The 14,236-nt window shown below is 43.1% G+C and overlaps 1 protein-coding gene across 1 annotated transcript; it reads left to right on the top strand.

The window, feature by feature from the left end:
* The first annotated feature begins 290 nt into the window (after positions 1-290).
* Positions 291-12,878, top strand: LOC120844391 (boophilin-H2-like). The gene is made up of 4 exons (XM_042291922.1): positions 291-342; positions 7,667-7,864; positions 9,563-9,736; positions 12,844-12,878. Exons 1-4 carry the CDS (start codon positions 291-293, stop codon positions 12,876-12,878), a joined length of 459 nt encoding a protein of 152 aa, XP_042147856.1.
* The last annotated feature ends 1,358 nt before the right edge of the window (positions 12,879-14,236 follow it).

Below are 14,236 nucleotides of genomic sequence, written 5' to 3'. Positions count from 1 at the left end.
CATTCCTACACTACGTCGCAAGCATTTACGTGAACTATAAATTTCGCATGACATTCTTTTTTATTTCATAGGAATATTTATTTTTTATTTTTGTAGTGAAGGAACAATTGCGCTCAGGAGGTCCGCGACATTAAGAATATCCGGGCTGATCTTTATACAAAAAAAAAAAAAAAATTCTTAAAAGTTAGAAGGCGTATTTCTTCTGTTACGGCTTATTTTTGTTATATATAAGCCGTTTATCAGTCTCGCAAACTCCACATCTGCTAGGGCAAGCATTCTACGACACTAAAATGCGAGTGGTTCTCTGCTTCTTTTATATTGGAGCTTTCTGGATGGTCATAGGTAAGTTACCTCTAGACGTGTGCAAACTATTCCTCAACCTTGGTTTCATAGAAAATTAATGTGAGTGCAGTATGATATAGCTCAATATATCCGAAACGCATTCTTCGCGGGGAAAACAAAACCCAGACGCCGAGTGTTTATTTAAGACTAGTTACGTGCAGATGTAGCCGCATTTCTGTGAGGTATGTATTATCAAGTTGGAAAGACTGAGTTAATATTTGATAAAAAAAATTTTCGGAACTTTTTTTTTTTATTTGCTGAATAGCTTATTTGAATTGCCGGTACTACAATATATTTACTTAATTTTTTAAACAGAACTTTCAAATCTTATTGGTGCACTGCGCGTGAATTAAATCCACTTTTATAAATGATCATAATTGGGTCTATATTTTAATCAAAACACGCGTGTCACGGTGATTATTATGACTGGTCTTATGAACTTGTGTAGTATAGCACAGTTAGGTGAAATGCTACATTTAGGCTGCTGGCTTCTTCGTTTTTTGTTTTTTTTTCTCGTGATCGCGCTCCGCACCAGAGCAGGCACGCTTCTACAGGGTGACAGTTTGAGGCGCTCAAGTTTCTACTACCCAAAACAAGTCCTAACAAGTCCCTCTTCGCTGCGCCCTCTGAACAAACCAGGAGTCTGACCGCCGAACGCTCCGTCCCCGCCCAACTATAGCGCTAGAGATGGGAACTAGACTTCGAAGTTTGAGAATTTGACATTATCTGGTTCATAAAGTACACTGCATTAAAAGAAATGAAGTCAAATGGCAGCAGGCGAAGCCCTCAAATACGTGAAGACGAATGACGCAGTGAATAGACCCTATTTCCACGCCAAAAATGTTCGAAAACGCTTGTGCTTGTAACTTTTGAATCAAACAACGCCAAGCTTTGAAACTTTGTCATCCGGTCAGGTCTGCTAGCTCCAAAATGGGAAGAAAATATGCGTCCGGCGATTCCTTTTTTTTTGTTTCTTTTTCTTCTTGGCAGAAAACTTTTTTTTTTCTTATTCTTTTATGGACACCAGGTACACTAGATCTGAGTGAAGGATGGTTCTGAACATTACGCGTCGCGCCTTCTTGAGCTGCTTGTTGTTTAACTATGGTTGGGATACTTATATAGATTTGTTTCACTCGGCTAGGGGTCGCCAGCGTGTTCACAAGACGCGAACTTGTAATGTTGGCTTCGGCGTCTGCAAGACGCCACCATAAAGGCTACGTTGTAGCGTTCAATTATGCACGAGCCAAGTTCAAATGCTAGCGTCTGTCAGTGTCTGTTCATGCGCGTAAAGGCTTTATGTGCCGAGAAAGTGAGCGAGAGGAAGAAACGAGAGCGCACGGGGACGTCAGAATGCCGACTTGTGACTGGAATGATTAGTGGGTGCATTTAAAGCTAGCATCCTTTGTCTCCACTGCGCACGTCGAACGCGTTAGAATGCGGAACGCCGGCGTCCTGCGTTTGGCTCTCGCATTCGAATGCATTGGTAGTTAAGTTAAGTTCCTGAGTATCGACGCCAAAAGTAGTTGAAGTAGAGTAGAAATTACGCATTTGTAATAGTAATTGAGTAAACTACTAATTACTGTAAAAAAGTAGCGAATTATTTTGAAGTTACTTCCGAAGTTACTTTTTATGTTTTTGTGGCAGCAAAATGAACAGAAGTTTTGATCAGTGAAAAACCCTGCGAGCCGGAAATAAATGCAGTCATTTTATGACTTCCAAAGTAGTTTAATCGCTCGCCGAAGCAATTGTCTTTCAAAGTTGTTATCGGAGAGTTTTCCTCTTTTCCTCCTAATAACGTCCTCGGTCAAGCTAAAAAGACGTTGCACAGTGGCGCTAGATGCAAAGACAGCGTTCAATTTCAGAAGCAGGCTGTGCAGGGTCGGGTAAGCGAGTGTCGGTATCTTTGGTGTCCATGACGAAACATGCGAGGCTTGCCTCGGCTAGAGGGTCTTTTATAACGAGCTCTCCTCTTTTCTTTTCTTTTTTTCTTCGGAAAGTTGAGGTTGTTATGACTGGCCCCTCTTTATTCTCACGACGTTCGGAGATTTCGCCAAGCGAGTGCACCTCACCGTCAAGGAATCAAGTCTCGCGCCAGGACGATGAGATCATCTGGACGACTGCGCGTCTCGTTGCAATGTTATAGCTACGCCACATAAAAAAAAAACGTTTTTTGCCGTTGACGTTGGGTCCAAGTTCCAACAAAAGGATCTCCCAAGGGTGACTCGAAATCCTCGCCGGCGACTACGGTATCCTGACGCGTCTGACAAGTAAAACGTTTTCAACAAAGAGGAGGTCTCCCTGGCGTGGAAGGTCGGAAGGACGCGAAGGATTACCTGAACAAGCATCGGCGCTCGTACAGTTGCAAGCTGGAAGCGGCAACGTGCTCCCATGAACGGATTATCCGTGTCTGCGTTGATGCGCGGGGGAGTCCGCTTTGCAAGGGAGTATGCACTGACGACGAGGCGACCATGAGAACAGGCGCCCAGCTGCGAGGTCATCCCAGTGGCGCCTACCGTGGAACCTACAACTTGAGTCAGAACTCACTAAGGCACACCATGAAAACAACAACAACCCTCGGTGTGTCCCCGTCTTTCACGTTTGCAGCTGGAAACGCGGCGCTTGCGTGCATTACCGGATTAGGTCAACACCCGACCAAGGCTTGTCAAGCATCTCTGACTGCGTTCGTTCGCGCCGGTGTTATGTTTTGGCTGCTCGTCGTCGCCACCTTGGCCCAAGGACGCATGTGATGAAGTTTATAGGGTTGCCGAGTGTAAGTGCGTGGGAACGGAATGTGAGGGGGCCCCTTGTTCGTGAATACCACTTAATCTGCCAGCGTGTTATTTATTTCTGCACTCAAACTTTTGTGATGAAAAAAAATAGGATTAAATTTCGAAAGTAGTTAGTAATTTGAGTAGAAGTTACCTGAAAAACGTAGTTAAATTAAACTACTAATTACTCAAATAGAGTTGTAATTGAAAGTTACCAAGTTACTCGGAAAAGTAGTTAAACTACAGTAGTTTGAGTAGAGTAGTTCAACTACGTTCAAGTCTGTGACCTACGCTGAAGCTTTGAACAAACTGTGGCGCCCTCATTTTGGGTAGTACAAGCTCACCTGATTGGGCCTCGCACTAGATTTAACGCCACAAGACAATCCAAAGCGCCAGATTCACGCCACCACCACTGGGGTACGCGACTCTTATCCATGGTGACATCAAAACATCTGGCGTCCCAACGTTTTTTTTTTTATTATTTTTACATTGGTACGCGTGAAACGGTGTATCCTGGCTCACGCTGTTAGCACCTTAGCTTAAACTATGGTGCCTGGAACGCGTCGCCGACTTGTGTGTTTACGGCGTCCAAAGAAGTGGTCCGCCGATTTCCAGCCGATGACGTCATAGAAGTGTCACGCTGTCGCCAGTCGCAATCTGGAGGTGTCCCAAAAGCTGTAATGTTCGTGGCAGACTCTTGTTCTACTGTAGGTCGCTCTCCAGTGTGGCAATTCACGGAAGCCTCGGCTGCCAGAAGTTGGGACGCTGTGAAGACAGGGACACACGCGTTCGCTCGTGCTACTTGCAACTTCTCGTTACCATTTATACGACCAACCGCCAGGATCGCAACATGCAACAGCATGACACTCCGGCTTCTGTGACGTCATTCGTTGCCACTTCGGGACCAATTTCGATGTATGGGCAGCCCGGGACGCTAAAAACACCAGTCGAAGACGCGCTCCAGGCACCATAGCTTTAAACATAGCTTCTTATGTACTGACAAAGCCTGGCAGATCACCACGAGAAGCGGCCACCGAAATGGAAAAGGGGGAGCGGCAGACAGCGAATGATAGGAGAGCCACGTGACTGGCGCCCCGCTGCGGCGAGACGCCGAAACACACTTCTCCCAAGCGAACAAGTGTGTTTCGGGTCCTCGCCGCTGCAAAAACTGTGCGCTGATGTCCAGGTTCCCCCAGCAATGGCTCTTTGATGCTCCGTGCTACCAGATCCTCGCGCACCAAATCTGCGACAGGGCATTCTATGGCTCTGTCGCCGAACTGCCAGGCTTTGTGAGCATAGAGGAGGCTATGCTTTAACCTTTGCTTCGAGGGCGTTCGAATTTTTCATGTTTCTTTGTATTTTATTCGTGAGCTCGCGTTCAGTAACAGAGCAGGCACGCTTCTACATGCGTGACACTTTGAGACGCTAAACTTTCTACTACCCAAAACAAGTGCTAAGAAGTAAACATCGAAAGTAATAGGAGAGCGTGTTGGTTGAAGATATTGAAAGGTTTTTTAACGCAAGTATGGCTGAAGGACAAACAAGGAGGAACACGACAGACACGGATGGCGTTCGACTCCCAACTTTCCTTCCACCACTTTGGTGTAGCCCTTGGGAAGGCGAGTTGGGAATACCACGCCGAAGTGGTGGAAAGTTGCTGCGAGCCCAACGCGGTCCGTGTCTGTCGTGTTTCTTCGTGTTTGTCGTTTGTCCATACTTGCGTTCAGAAACCTTTCAATATGCCCACAAGTCTCTTTTCGCAACCCTCCTTGGGCAACGCAGGAGGGCTATACTCCGACGTCGAGCGTACAAACGCGGCGTACCGCAGCGCACAGAGATACTGATTGGGCGCAGACATCGAGTTCCTGCTCGCCGACCAATAAAATGCGCCTGTTTTGCGTTACCCTGCATTCGCTGTGCTCAAAGGCGGAGTATGACAAAGCCTTAAAAGAAAACAAAACCAACAAAAAAAAAATGTACAGCTCGTGGCCTACGCGACGAGAAATTGAGAAGGAGGAGGAAAACGAGAGCGTGCGGGGACGTGAGAACGCCGAGCCCCGATTGGAATGATTAGTGGGTAGACATAAAGCTAGCCGCCTTTGTCCCTGCTCACACTTCGAACGCGGTAAATTGCCTAACACCGGCGTCTAGCGACCCGCGTTCGCGTTTGAACGCGTTCCAAGAGTGAGTATAAAGATCAAGGCAGCTAGCTTCACATCTATACCCCCTAATGATTCCAGTCAGGGCTCGGCGTTATGACATCCTCGAGTGCTCTCGTCTTCCCCCATCCTTCAGTCTCTCGGCGGATAGCGTCCCACCCACACGCCAAGAATGCATTCCTTTCAGCTGTTTTGTTGACGATTTCTTGCACCTCTTTTTTATTTCTTTCATTGCATCATTTATTTCAACAACGTGAGGAAGCGTAAAAAAGCGCAAGCCAAGCGCTACCTGAAAATATTCGATCTTGCTCGCGAGGGGCGCTGCTCAAAACTTGAAAGCTATAGGACTATCCGTCGCCAGCGGTAGTTGCTGCTTCCCAACGTTACTAAAACACTCAGTTGGGAAACTCGCCGTCAAAACCTGGGCCGCTGGCGTCCACCGAGACCGAGCTAAATGCAACAACAGCGCCACTCTTTATCGTTTGTCGGTACTGTGGTCACCTTGAGCTTTTTGAAAGCCTGTTTTTGCGTAAAAACAAACGGAAGAGACTCTTTTTGTATGAAATTTATTGGAGTTTAGTACAAAAAGAGGGGCGCGTTATGTTTTTAAAATCTTTAGTTTGCAGGGTTTTGCGTAACAATTAATATTATTTTTATACAACCATGCCTCAGCGGGGCTTTCAGGTAGCGCGTCCCGACCTAGGTGCATTTTAACTTCGGTAGTTCTACGCGGCGCGTCCGCCGGGGAGACGGGGGTGGCACCCCTGTAACCTCTTCCGCTGTTCTTAAAGCCAAAATAGAAGTCACGTGCAGTTCCTCGAGTGGCCGCTGTGGGAGAAATGGTGGCGTTGTGTTCGTGATTAGCTCGGTGCTCGGAGACAGATTGGGGCCACTTTTTCAAAGCTGTCTCTATGGGAGTTTTGCCACTGAGTGTTTTAGTAACGTTGCTGATTCCTGATCAGTCATGGAACGCTTCCGCCGGCCCAAACTATTGTTTGGGCCGGCGGAAGGATGAACCAACCGACCGACATCGCCACCCTTATACGCCGGGTGTTCCATTTTAGTTCAGGTGAGTTATACGGCCGGAAGGACATACAGGTGGCTAATCCTTGGGATAAGTCGGATAATTAACTAAATTTGCCTAATTCATTTTTAATTAGTAAAAATATTTCTATGATAAAGTGATTTTCGATAACACGCAGCATGTTTCACATTGAAGCCATATAATTATTTTTTACTAACTTACAGTTAATTAAGAAAGTTTAGTTCATTACCCGACTTATCGCAAAGATTAGCCACCCACATAATGTCGCCCCCAGGTCGTATAACTCACCTGCACAGACCGTATGAGTGCATATGTTACGAATGTTTTGTAATAAATCTGTTCGAAGTAAAATGGGACACCCGGTAAAGATATAGGGTATTTTTTGTTGAGATTCAGATATTTGTTTAAAAAAAGCCGCGAAAGCTACACTTAAGAGGTTTGTGCAGGTGAGTTATACGGCCAGGTCTACATCCTATAGGGGGCTAATCGTAACGATCACTTGGCTAATTAAGTAAGGTTTGTTAATTAACTTTTAATTAGTGAAAATAGTCATATAATTCCAATCAAAAACTTGCTAAGCCACATCGAAAACCATTGAATACACTCGTTTCAGGAAGATGTAAAAGAGGGGAAGCAATTCACGGCGTTCTGAAAAAACGCTCAATTCGGACGCGTGTCTAGGATTCGGTTTCGCGGTGTGACCACCGGGGAGCAGGACCGCGGTCCTGCTCCCCGGTGGTCACAGCGCGAAACCACCACCTCGCAGGATGGTGGAAAGTAGGGCGCACGTGTGTTGCACGCGTGTTGCGCGCCTCAGTCACTGGGGAGCAGGACCACGGGTGCAGAGATGCGCTCTGATAAGAAACTGAAACCTTGAAACGCGTCCAAATAGAGCGTTTTTACGAAACGTCGTAAAACGCTGCCCCTGCGTTAGATCCTCCTAAAAAGAGGTGATTTAGAGGTTTTCAATGACGCTCACCAAGTTTTTTAATTGAAACCATATGTCTATTTTTTCAAATGATAAAGTTAATTAACACATTTTACTTAATTAGCCGACTGATCGTTACGATTAGCCCCCTGTACTATGTCCCTCTGGCAGTATAAATTACTTGCACAAACCGCATCAATATAGCTTTCAGGGCTTTATTAAAAAAAAATTTGTAAGTCTAAAAAAAACTGTATATCTATATCTATATATACATTATACATATAAAAATTATGTGTTTGTGTGTAATTAGATAATGAAAAGTTGGTACACTCTTCCAGCAGCATATAAAAATTTCATGTTCTACAGAACAAAAGTCAACACAATAACAGCCGAGAAATGCATTGTTTCTTTTACCGTTCAATAGGGCTTGGAGAAATAATAGTATATGAGAATGAACCCTGGACATCCTGCCTAGATCCTGATGAGGTAGAATGTGAAGTTGGAGGAGATCACGCCGAATACAATCGAGAAACGGGAAAATGTGAAGTCCAAGAAGGAACAGATTGTGAAGGAGGTGAAAATCACTTTCACGACATCCAAACGTGCACTATGTTTTGCAAAGGTAAGTCTGAGCGAAGAAAAAAGTCTTGCTTTGCTTCACATTGGAAATTTGTCTTGAACTGTCTACTTGCTAGTTTTCTTATTGTGTTTCTTTAATGTGTTTGATCTACTGCGGCTAAATATGAGCAGGGTTCCAGTAACGATATCAAGATAAGAGTCGTACATCCTTCTAAATCTGAAGCCTTCTAAATCTGAAGAAACTCACCCGCAACTGATTCCACACACAAAGTAATACCGTAATCCACTAAAAAAAAAAAAACATTTTTTATCTAAACTGTTTTTCTTTTGTTTTGTTTATCTCATATTTATCTCAAGAACTTGCACATGCAATATTTTGATCCAGAATAGCTGTTCCCATGTTCATAGAGGGCACATAGTTTTATAATTTTATGCTCGAAAGCACGGCAACGCTCTGCCTGGTAATATGGAAGAATGATGTACAAATAAAAAAATTCGAAACAAACTTCACTCAAATATCTTGAAAGTTCTGAAGAAATTTTCTGCCTCAATCACGGATAAAAGCGTCATCAGTGGTTATAGTCAACACCACTGAGACAAGGAGGCAGCAGTGATCCTCGTGTAACGTCCCCACAAATTGAAATCAGGCGCCGTGGTAAAGCGCTAGTGCCACGAAATGGCGCATAGAATAGCTTCGACACCAAGAAGTTATTAGTGGCCCAAGTGAGTTCTTTAATCAAAAATGAAAAATGTTTTACTAGAAAATGCATTTCACTATGAGAAAATTAAATTATCTTGGGGCCGACAGCTTTTGCGTAGCAAGAACGGCTGGATGCGCGTAGCCTCGGGATTTACCCGTTTTGAATTCAGAAGGGTGGCTGCCGCCATCTATTGTCGTGACAGCCTTTGAGACAGCGGAAACAGTCGTTTCTGCTCTTTCGGCGAATCCAGTACCTCTGTGCGTCAACGGCGGCTCTCTCCCTCGGCGCTGCACGAAATCGTGGGCAGCGTGATACCCATGCGTTTCCGCGGACACCGTCTGTCCACGTCGAGAGGGGAGGAGTTGGTGCTGTGGGCACGCGGCCTAAAGCAAATGAGCGGAGTAGAATGTATAGGAAGGATATGCGCATAGGCCTGAAGTCATACCAAAGAACGCTTGCGCTTAATTTCGCGATTTCCGATTCGTGATTACTATTAGCCGTATTGAGTGGCAAATTTGGAGAGGCATATCTGGGAACACGGACAGAGGTTACGAGATTTAAAGGAAAGCTTACGACAGCCTTGAAGTTTCCGATATAAAAACATTCGCTAATTACAGTAACTAAAAAGTTTATCATTGACGTTTAGCCAGGTAGAAAATTGACAGCTACTACTATCCTTACACATAGTTTCCACTTGGGAGGATAACTTAAGTGCAAAAACGGATTTTCCGTACCTCCGATAGTCCCTTTTTTTATGTGTAAAACGTAATTTTGAACACCCTGCATTATGGGCCCGTATGTTTGATTTTGATTTTGAGCGTTAACATCTTGTTTCACTTTGTTTTGTGGCTGTTTTTTCAGGCTCGGAAAATCTTGCAAGCTGTGTAAATTACAGTCGTAAAATATTCATTTGTAATGTTTATATGCTTCAAGGTACTGTCACGATAGTAAATTAAAAGCCTAGAAACAAATGTAACGCAATAGGGTTTCGAAGGTTTAACGAAGGGTTATTAATAATGCGCCCAACCTTATTCTGCAAGATGCCCCGAAGCCGCCCTGCTCGCTGGAACTGGATACAGGACGAGGAAGAGCATACCTAAAAATGTGGTTTTTTAATACCAGCAGTGCTAAATGCGAAAAGTTTATCTATGGTGGCGGGGGAGGAAATGCCAACAGGTTTCGCGTCGAGAAAAGGTGCAACAAAACATGCAATGGTACGTACACAGCTACGACTGTAAACATTTCCCATTAACGTTTCCTAGAGATTAAGGTTTCATGGAGATTAGTTTTACTCGCCGCAGAAGTGTAATGTGTATAAACTATTGAGGAAACTGCACGGAGTTTCGGGGAGGACGAACAAACGTCCGTAATGATGGGTACCAGGGAAGAATGAGTGACTCTTGTTGAACACGTGATGGAGTTACGAAAAACAGGCTGTAACTTTCTTTGAGAGGGCCATATGCAAAAGCTGGTGTTGTATCATGATGATTGCCTAACTTCGTGCGGCGATTTGGTGGAATGGTAGCTACAGTATGTATCTTAAATGATGTGTATACTAAAACATTATTACCTTTACTGGTCTGTTCGTCTTCACTGCCCGACCAGACCGAGTTCTGTTCACCGCCGAGTAAACCATGTGCGACACAACGCTACCATTAGATAAGGTTTTATGACACTCAGCTTGCTACGGCGGTCCCCTCAGGTTCCGGGGCGTCTTGCTGATGAATGGCTCCGTCCTCTCGTTCACGAGACTCGTCTCTCGGTTTTGGTATCCGCCTTCTTCTGCCTGCGCGCTGCTCCGCCACTTGATGACCGCCCTTTAGCCCGTCTCAGCTGTTACTGGCCCGTTTTACGCTCGCTCCCCCTTTTTCACGAGCCTCTAACTCCCGAGTGTTTCGACTTTTTCCCGTCACCTTCATTTTGTCGTTATGTTCTGCGGTCCATCGCTGCACATGCCACGTCCTTCGTGCATCGTCTTCCACACTCTTTGTCATCAGCCTATCGGAGACGTTATTTTCCCCTGTCTTTTTCTTTAACTAAGTTTCCCAGCTTTTACCACAGTCTCGGGTATTCTACATCATAATCAATTTCCACCAGCTCGCCTGCGCACTCACTGTTTTTTCATTAACAACCCTCATTTGTTTTAGCCGTGTGGGGCGCGCGTATAAGTTTTCATTCCACACTACAGACACAGACAGGCCTTAAAGGTGCACACACTCAAAATATATCTTCAGTCCAGTAGTAATTCTAGGCTGTAGCTTAAATAACCTTTAGGAGTACAACTGTTTTCGTAAATCTGCAAAATTAGTACAGGTTTAGTGTACTGCTTTTTGCTAAGGGCCTTTAATATACGATACTGCTCTATCAATTCAGTGCACCTTGACTCCAGGGCGTGGCACCTACCACGTTCTGACTGCCGAGACCACGAAACTTTCTTTAGCACGTTACTTTCACTCGGGACAGTAACATTTTGCTCCCGTGGTACCTCAATCCACCGAAATTCAGTTCACGAGTTTTCACTGGTTATACAAACGATAAAAGAAAGAGAGCGCCCCCTCCAGCTTTTCATTTGAAGACAAGTTTTCCTTTAAGCAGACCAGTTTTCACTGAACTCACAAGCTTCCCATGTTTTTTCCTCAATTTATGAGACAAATTAGTACTGCTATATATAACCACATTTTATAAGTTTTCTAAAGACGTAATAAAATAACTCTATTGAACTTGAACTTGAGGCGCATGATACAATACTGAAGTATATAGCTTTGTACTCCCTTAAAATTCATCAAGAATTAAAAAAAGATATGATATAATTAGGCTGTATATTTTCCAGTTTTAACCGAAAAACACCGATACACATCCGCCGGTGTCGAAAATACAAAATCGGTTAAAACCGAAAAACACCGTTTTTTATATTTCCGAGCAGGCGCTGTTTTTTTTTTTTTAACGAAAACGTTCGGTTAAAACAAACGAAAAACACCGATAAACATCCGCCGGTGACGGAAATAAAAATCGTTGCAAGCAAAAGACATGTTTCTAATTTTTTTTTCCCAGCAATGTTGCTTTTTCTTTTTTTGACTTAAAAAAGACCTACGGAAAATTCTGTCAAACACATTATCTTAACCAGAATCATGCACATTGTCTGTCTTTCTATTGTGACCTACGTGGTCTTGAACTCTTGGAGGTCAGTAGCTTTGATCCACTGTTGTCCAAGGTCAGCGGTCCTCCTAAGCCACCGACCTTGAAGATCCCCATCAGTGGCCCTAGAGGCCAGTTAGAGCTGACCAGTACTGTCTCAAGCCACGTTGGACGTTTTGGGGCTTCCCGTGTCCAGCGCAAATGTTGAGCAGGCATTCTCAAAATTGCGCGTCGTCAACAGGAAGGAGTGACAGACACGATCCTAGGAATGTTTGCGACCATATACTGCAATAATCAAGTGTGAAAGAGATTGTGTAAAAAATGTAAATACAATTTGAACAGATTTTTGCCCAAAACAGTGTTTACATTCGCAATTTTTCCCCCCGATAATCACCGTCTTTAGCGTCTGCACGAGAGAATTCACCGCAAAGCACCGGTATTCTAGAATTATATAACACGGATAAACATCCGCCGATTTTTGTCATAAATAAACACCGGAAAGTATACACCCTAGATATAATGGCATAAAAATTTGAAGCCCTTAACTCACCCATCCAGTCGATTTTGAGTGTGGTATCGAAATACTGTGCATATTACTACCTCCTTCCATAGGATTCGAACTGGGTTATCGATTCCGGCATTTATGAGTCACTCAGGCTTTTTTTTCCAAAAGGGAGTAGTTTAAAATACTGCTACACGGTTTGGCAGACAACCTTTACCGATGTGTTTTACCGTACATGCAGAATAATCTGAGACAAAAGAATAAATAATTTGTTTGAACATTGACCTTCGTATGTAATGAGTATGAAGCTTTTCTTGAACGGCATCTTTGTATAGCGTGACTGAAATAATATATAAATGTGTTTATATTCCACACGACTTCAAAATTCTCTTAGCGCAGCCTAGCGATGGGGGTCATAAAATAAAGGATTCATCAACGCCCTTAAATAAGTTCTTTCAAGCTTTTTTTTTTAATTCGGAAAAGAACGGGGCTTGAAAGACTGGAATATTAACCATGGCATATACTACTTCAAAACATGGAGAGCCTCTTATAAGGTGAAGCAATCCAAATTTCACAGACAGAAGATTGTCTTAGGACATACTTATGGACAGCAATATGCTTGTTATTTGGTGTTGGCGAATAAAAATTGTTATTCCACTAACTGTATTTTTACTTTTATATTAGGTTTTAAACTGTACAGAAGAGTTCCGCAAGACTGAGGAAGAATCGTCGAAAAAGTACTTTCCCAGCAACGTCCCCAACTTATTCATGCAATAATGTCAAGGCTCGTTTAATAAAAAATGTAATTTCGAAAGTGTAAACCGACATGGAAATACCTGAATTCCTAGGACTATTACAATTACTATCACTGATTTCTTGTTCGCATGAAAATAGGCTGATACTGTACTTTCAATTAAGCTTTAAGAAAATGGTTATTCTAATTACAAGTATTTCTTATTGCTACTTTCCGTGTGCAGCATTTCGCTCAATCGATCACACAAGTACCGGGTTATTATTTTCTGCTACTAAAACAAAAATACAGAGCGAGGGCAGAAAGCATCAACGATGCTCTAAATATACATTTTCCTTTGGGAATGAGCAATATTCAGTTTATTTTCTGCGTATAATTTTGTTTTATTTTTATTTTGCTTTTATGTTTCCTCCATATTTTGATAATTGTGATATTAGTAGATGTGCGAAATGTGTAAAAATAAATTATCAAGTTCTTTCGCGTTTGGTCACTGGTTTGGTTGTAAGTTATTAACCAATTTCGCTAAATACTCTGTATCTTGAGTTCCAAGTAGCTGTACTAATCAAACAAAGTCATGTACCTATCCAGCATTAAAGCATAAATGTAAACTGTGGCCAATTAAGTGTAACTTCAAAATTAAGATTAGCGAGGTTATCGCAATATACTATATTTCTGTTTGTCCAAAACAACCAGAGCAAACTTCTGCTTAGCGCACCAACACAGAAAAACGCGATTAGCGTGAAACAAAAATAAGAAAACGACACGCATGGCCAAAACTCACCAAGGAAACATTTTGCATTTTTCGAAGTGGCATAAAAAAATTTAAGTGATCGACATGTATCCTACAGGCAAAAAATTTCCATATTAAAAAAAAAAAACGTGACGTTATCCTTGTTTTATACACCACGGACACGTTTCAGCCCTCTACCTTCCACGAAATTCTTGATCGAAATGGTGTTAACTAAAATCTAAGATCCTATGAACTAACGACTAAAAAGAAAATGCTGCGTACCTTCTTTATGTGTCAGTGGTCAGTGGTGTAGGGGGGACTTTGCTCTATTTACCTTCTGGATAGTAAACAAGGATATATATATATATTTACAAGATCCATGGACTAAACAAAAACAAGGAAAGGTTTATTGACGTTTTGAGAGGAGGCCTCTCTGGATTCCGAGTCAAGAGGTCCATCGAGTCAAAAGATCCAACGGGTCAAAAGATCCATTATTGGACCTTCTGACTCGTTGGACCTTTTGACTCGTTGGACCTCTTGACTCGCCGTGGATCTTTTGACTCGTTGGATCTCTTGACTCGTTGGACCTTTTGACC

This window comes from Ixodes scapularis, unplaced genomic scaffold, assembly GCF_016920785.2.
Source record: "Ixodes scapularis isolate PalLabHiFi unplaced genomic scaffold, ASM1692078v2 PGA_scaffold2__306_contigs__length_199485367, whole genome shotgun sequence".
Classification (NCBI taxonomy): Eukaryota; Metazoa; Arthropoda; class Arachnida; order Ixodida; family Ixodidae; genus Ixodes; species Ixodes scapularis.
Note: the sequence above shows the minus strand (reverse complement) of the source record. Positions and strands in the feature narration are given on the sequence as shown.

Excerpts from the sequence above, each read along its gene's own strand:
- LOC120844391 (XM_042291922.1), top strand. The coding sequence starts at position 291 with ATGCGAGTGGTTCTCTGCTTCTTTTATATTGGAGCTTTCTGGATGGTC. Across the intron at positions 343-7,666 it reads AGCTTTCTGGATGGTCATAG|GGCTTGGAGAAATAATAGTA; the intron begins GTAAGTTACCTC and ends ACCGTTCAATAG. Across the intron at positions 9,737-12,843 it reads GTGCAACAAAACATGCAATG|GTTTTAAACTGTACAGAAGA; the intron begins GTACGTACACAG and ends CTTTTATATTAG.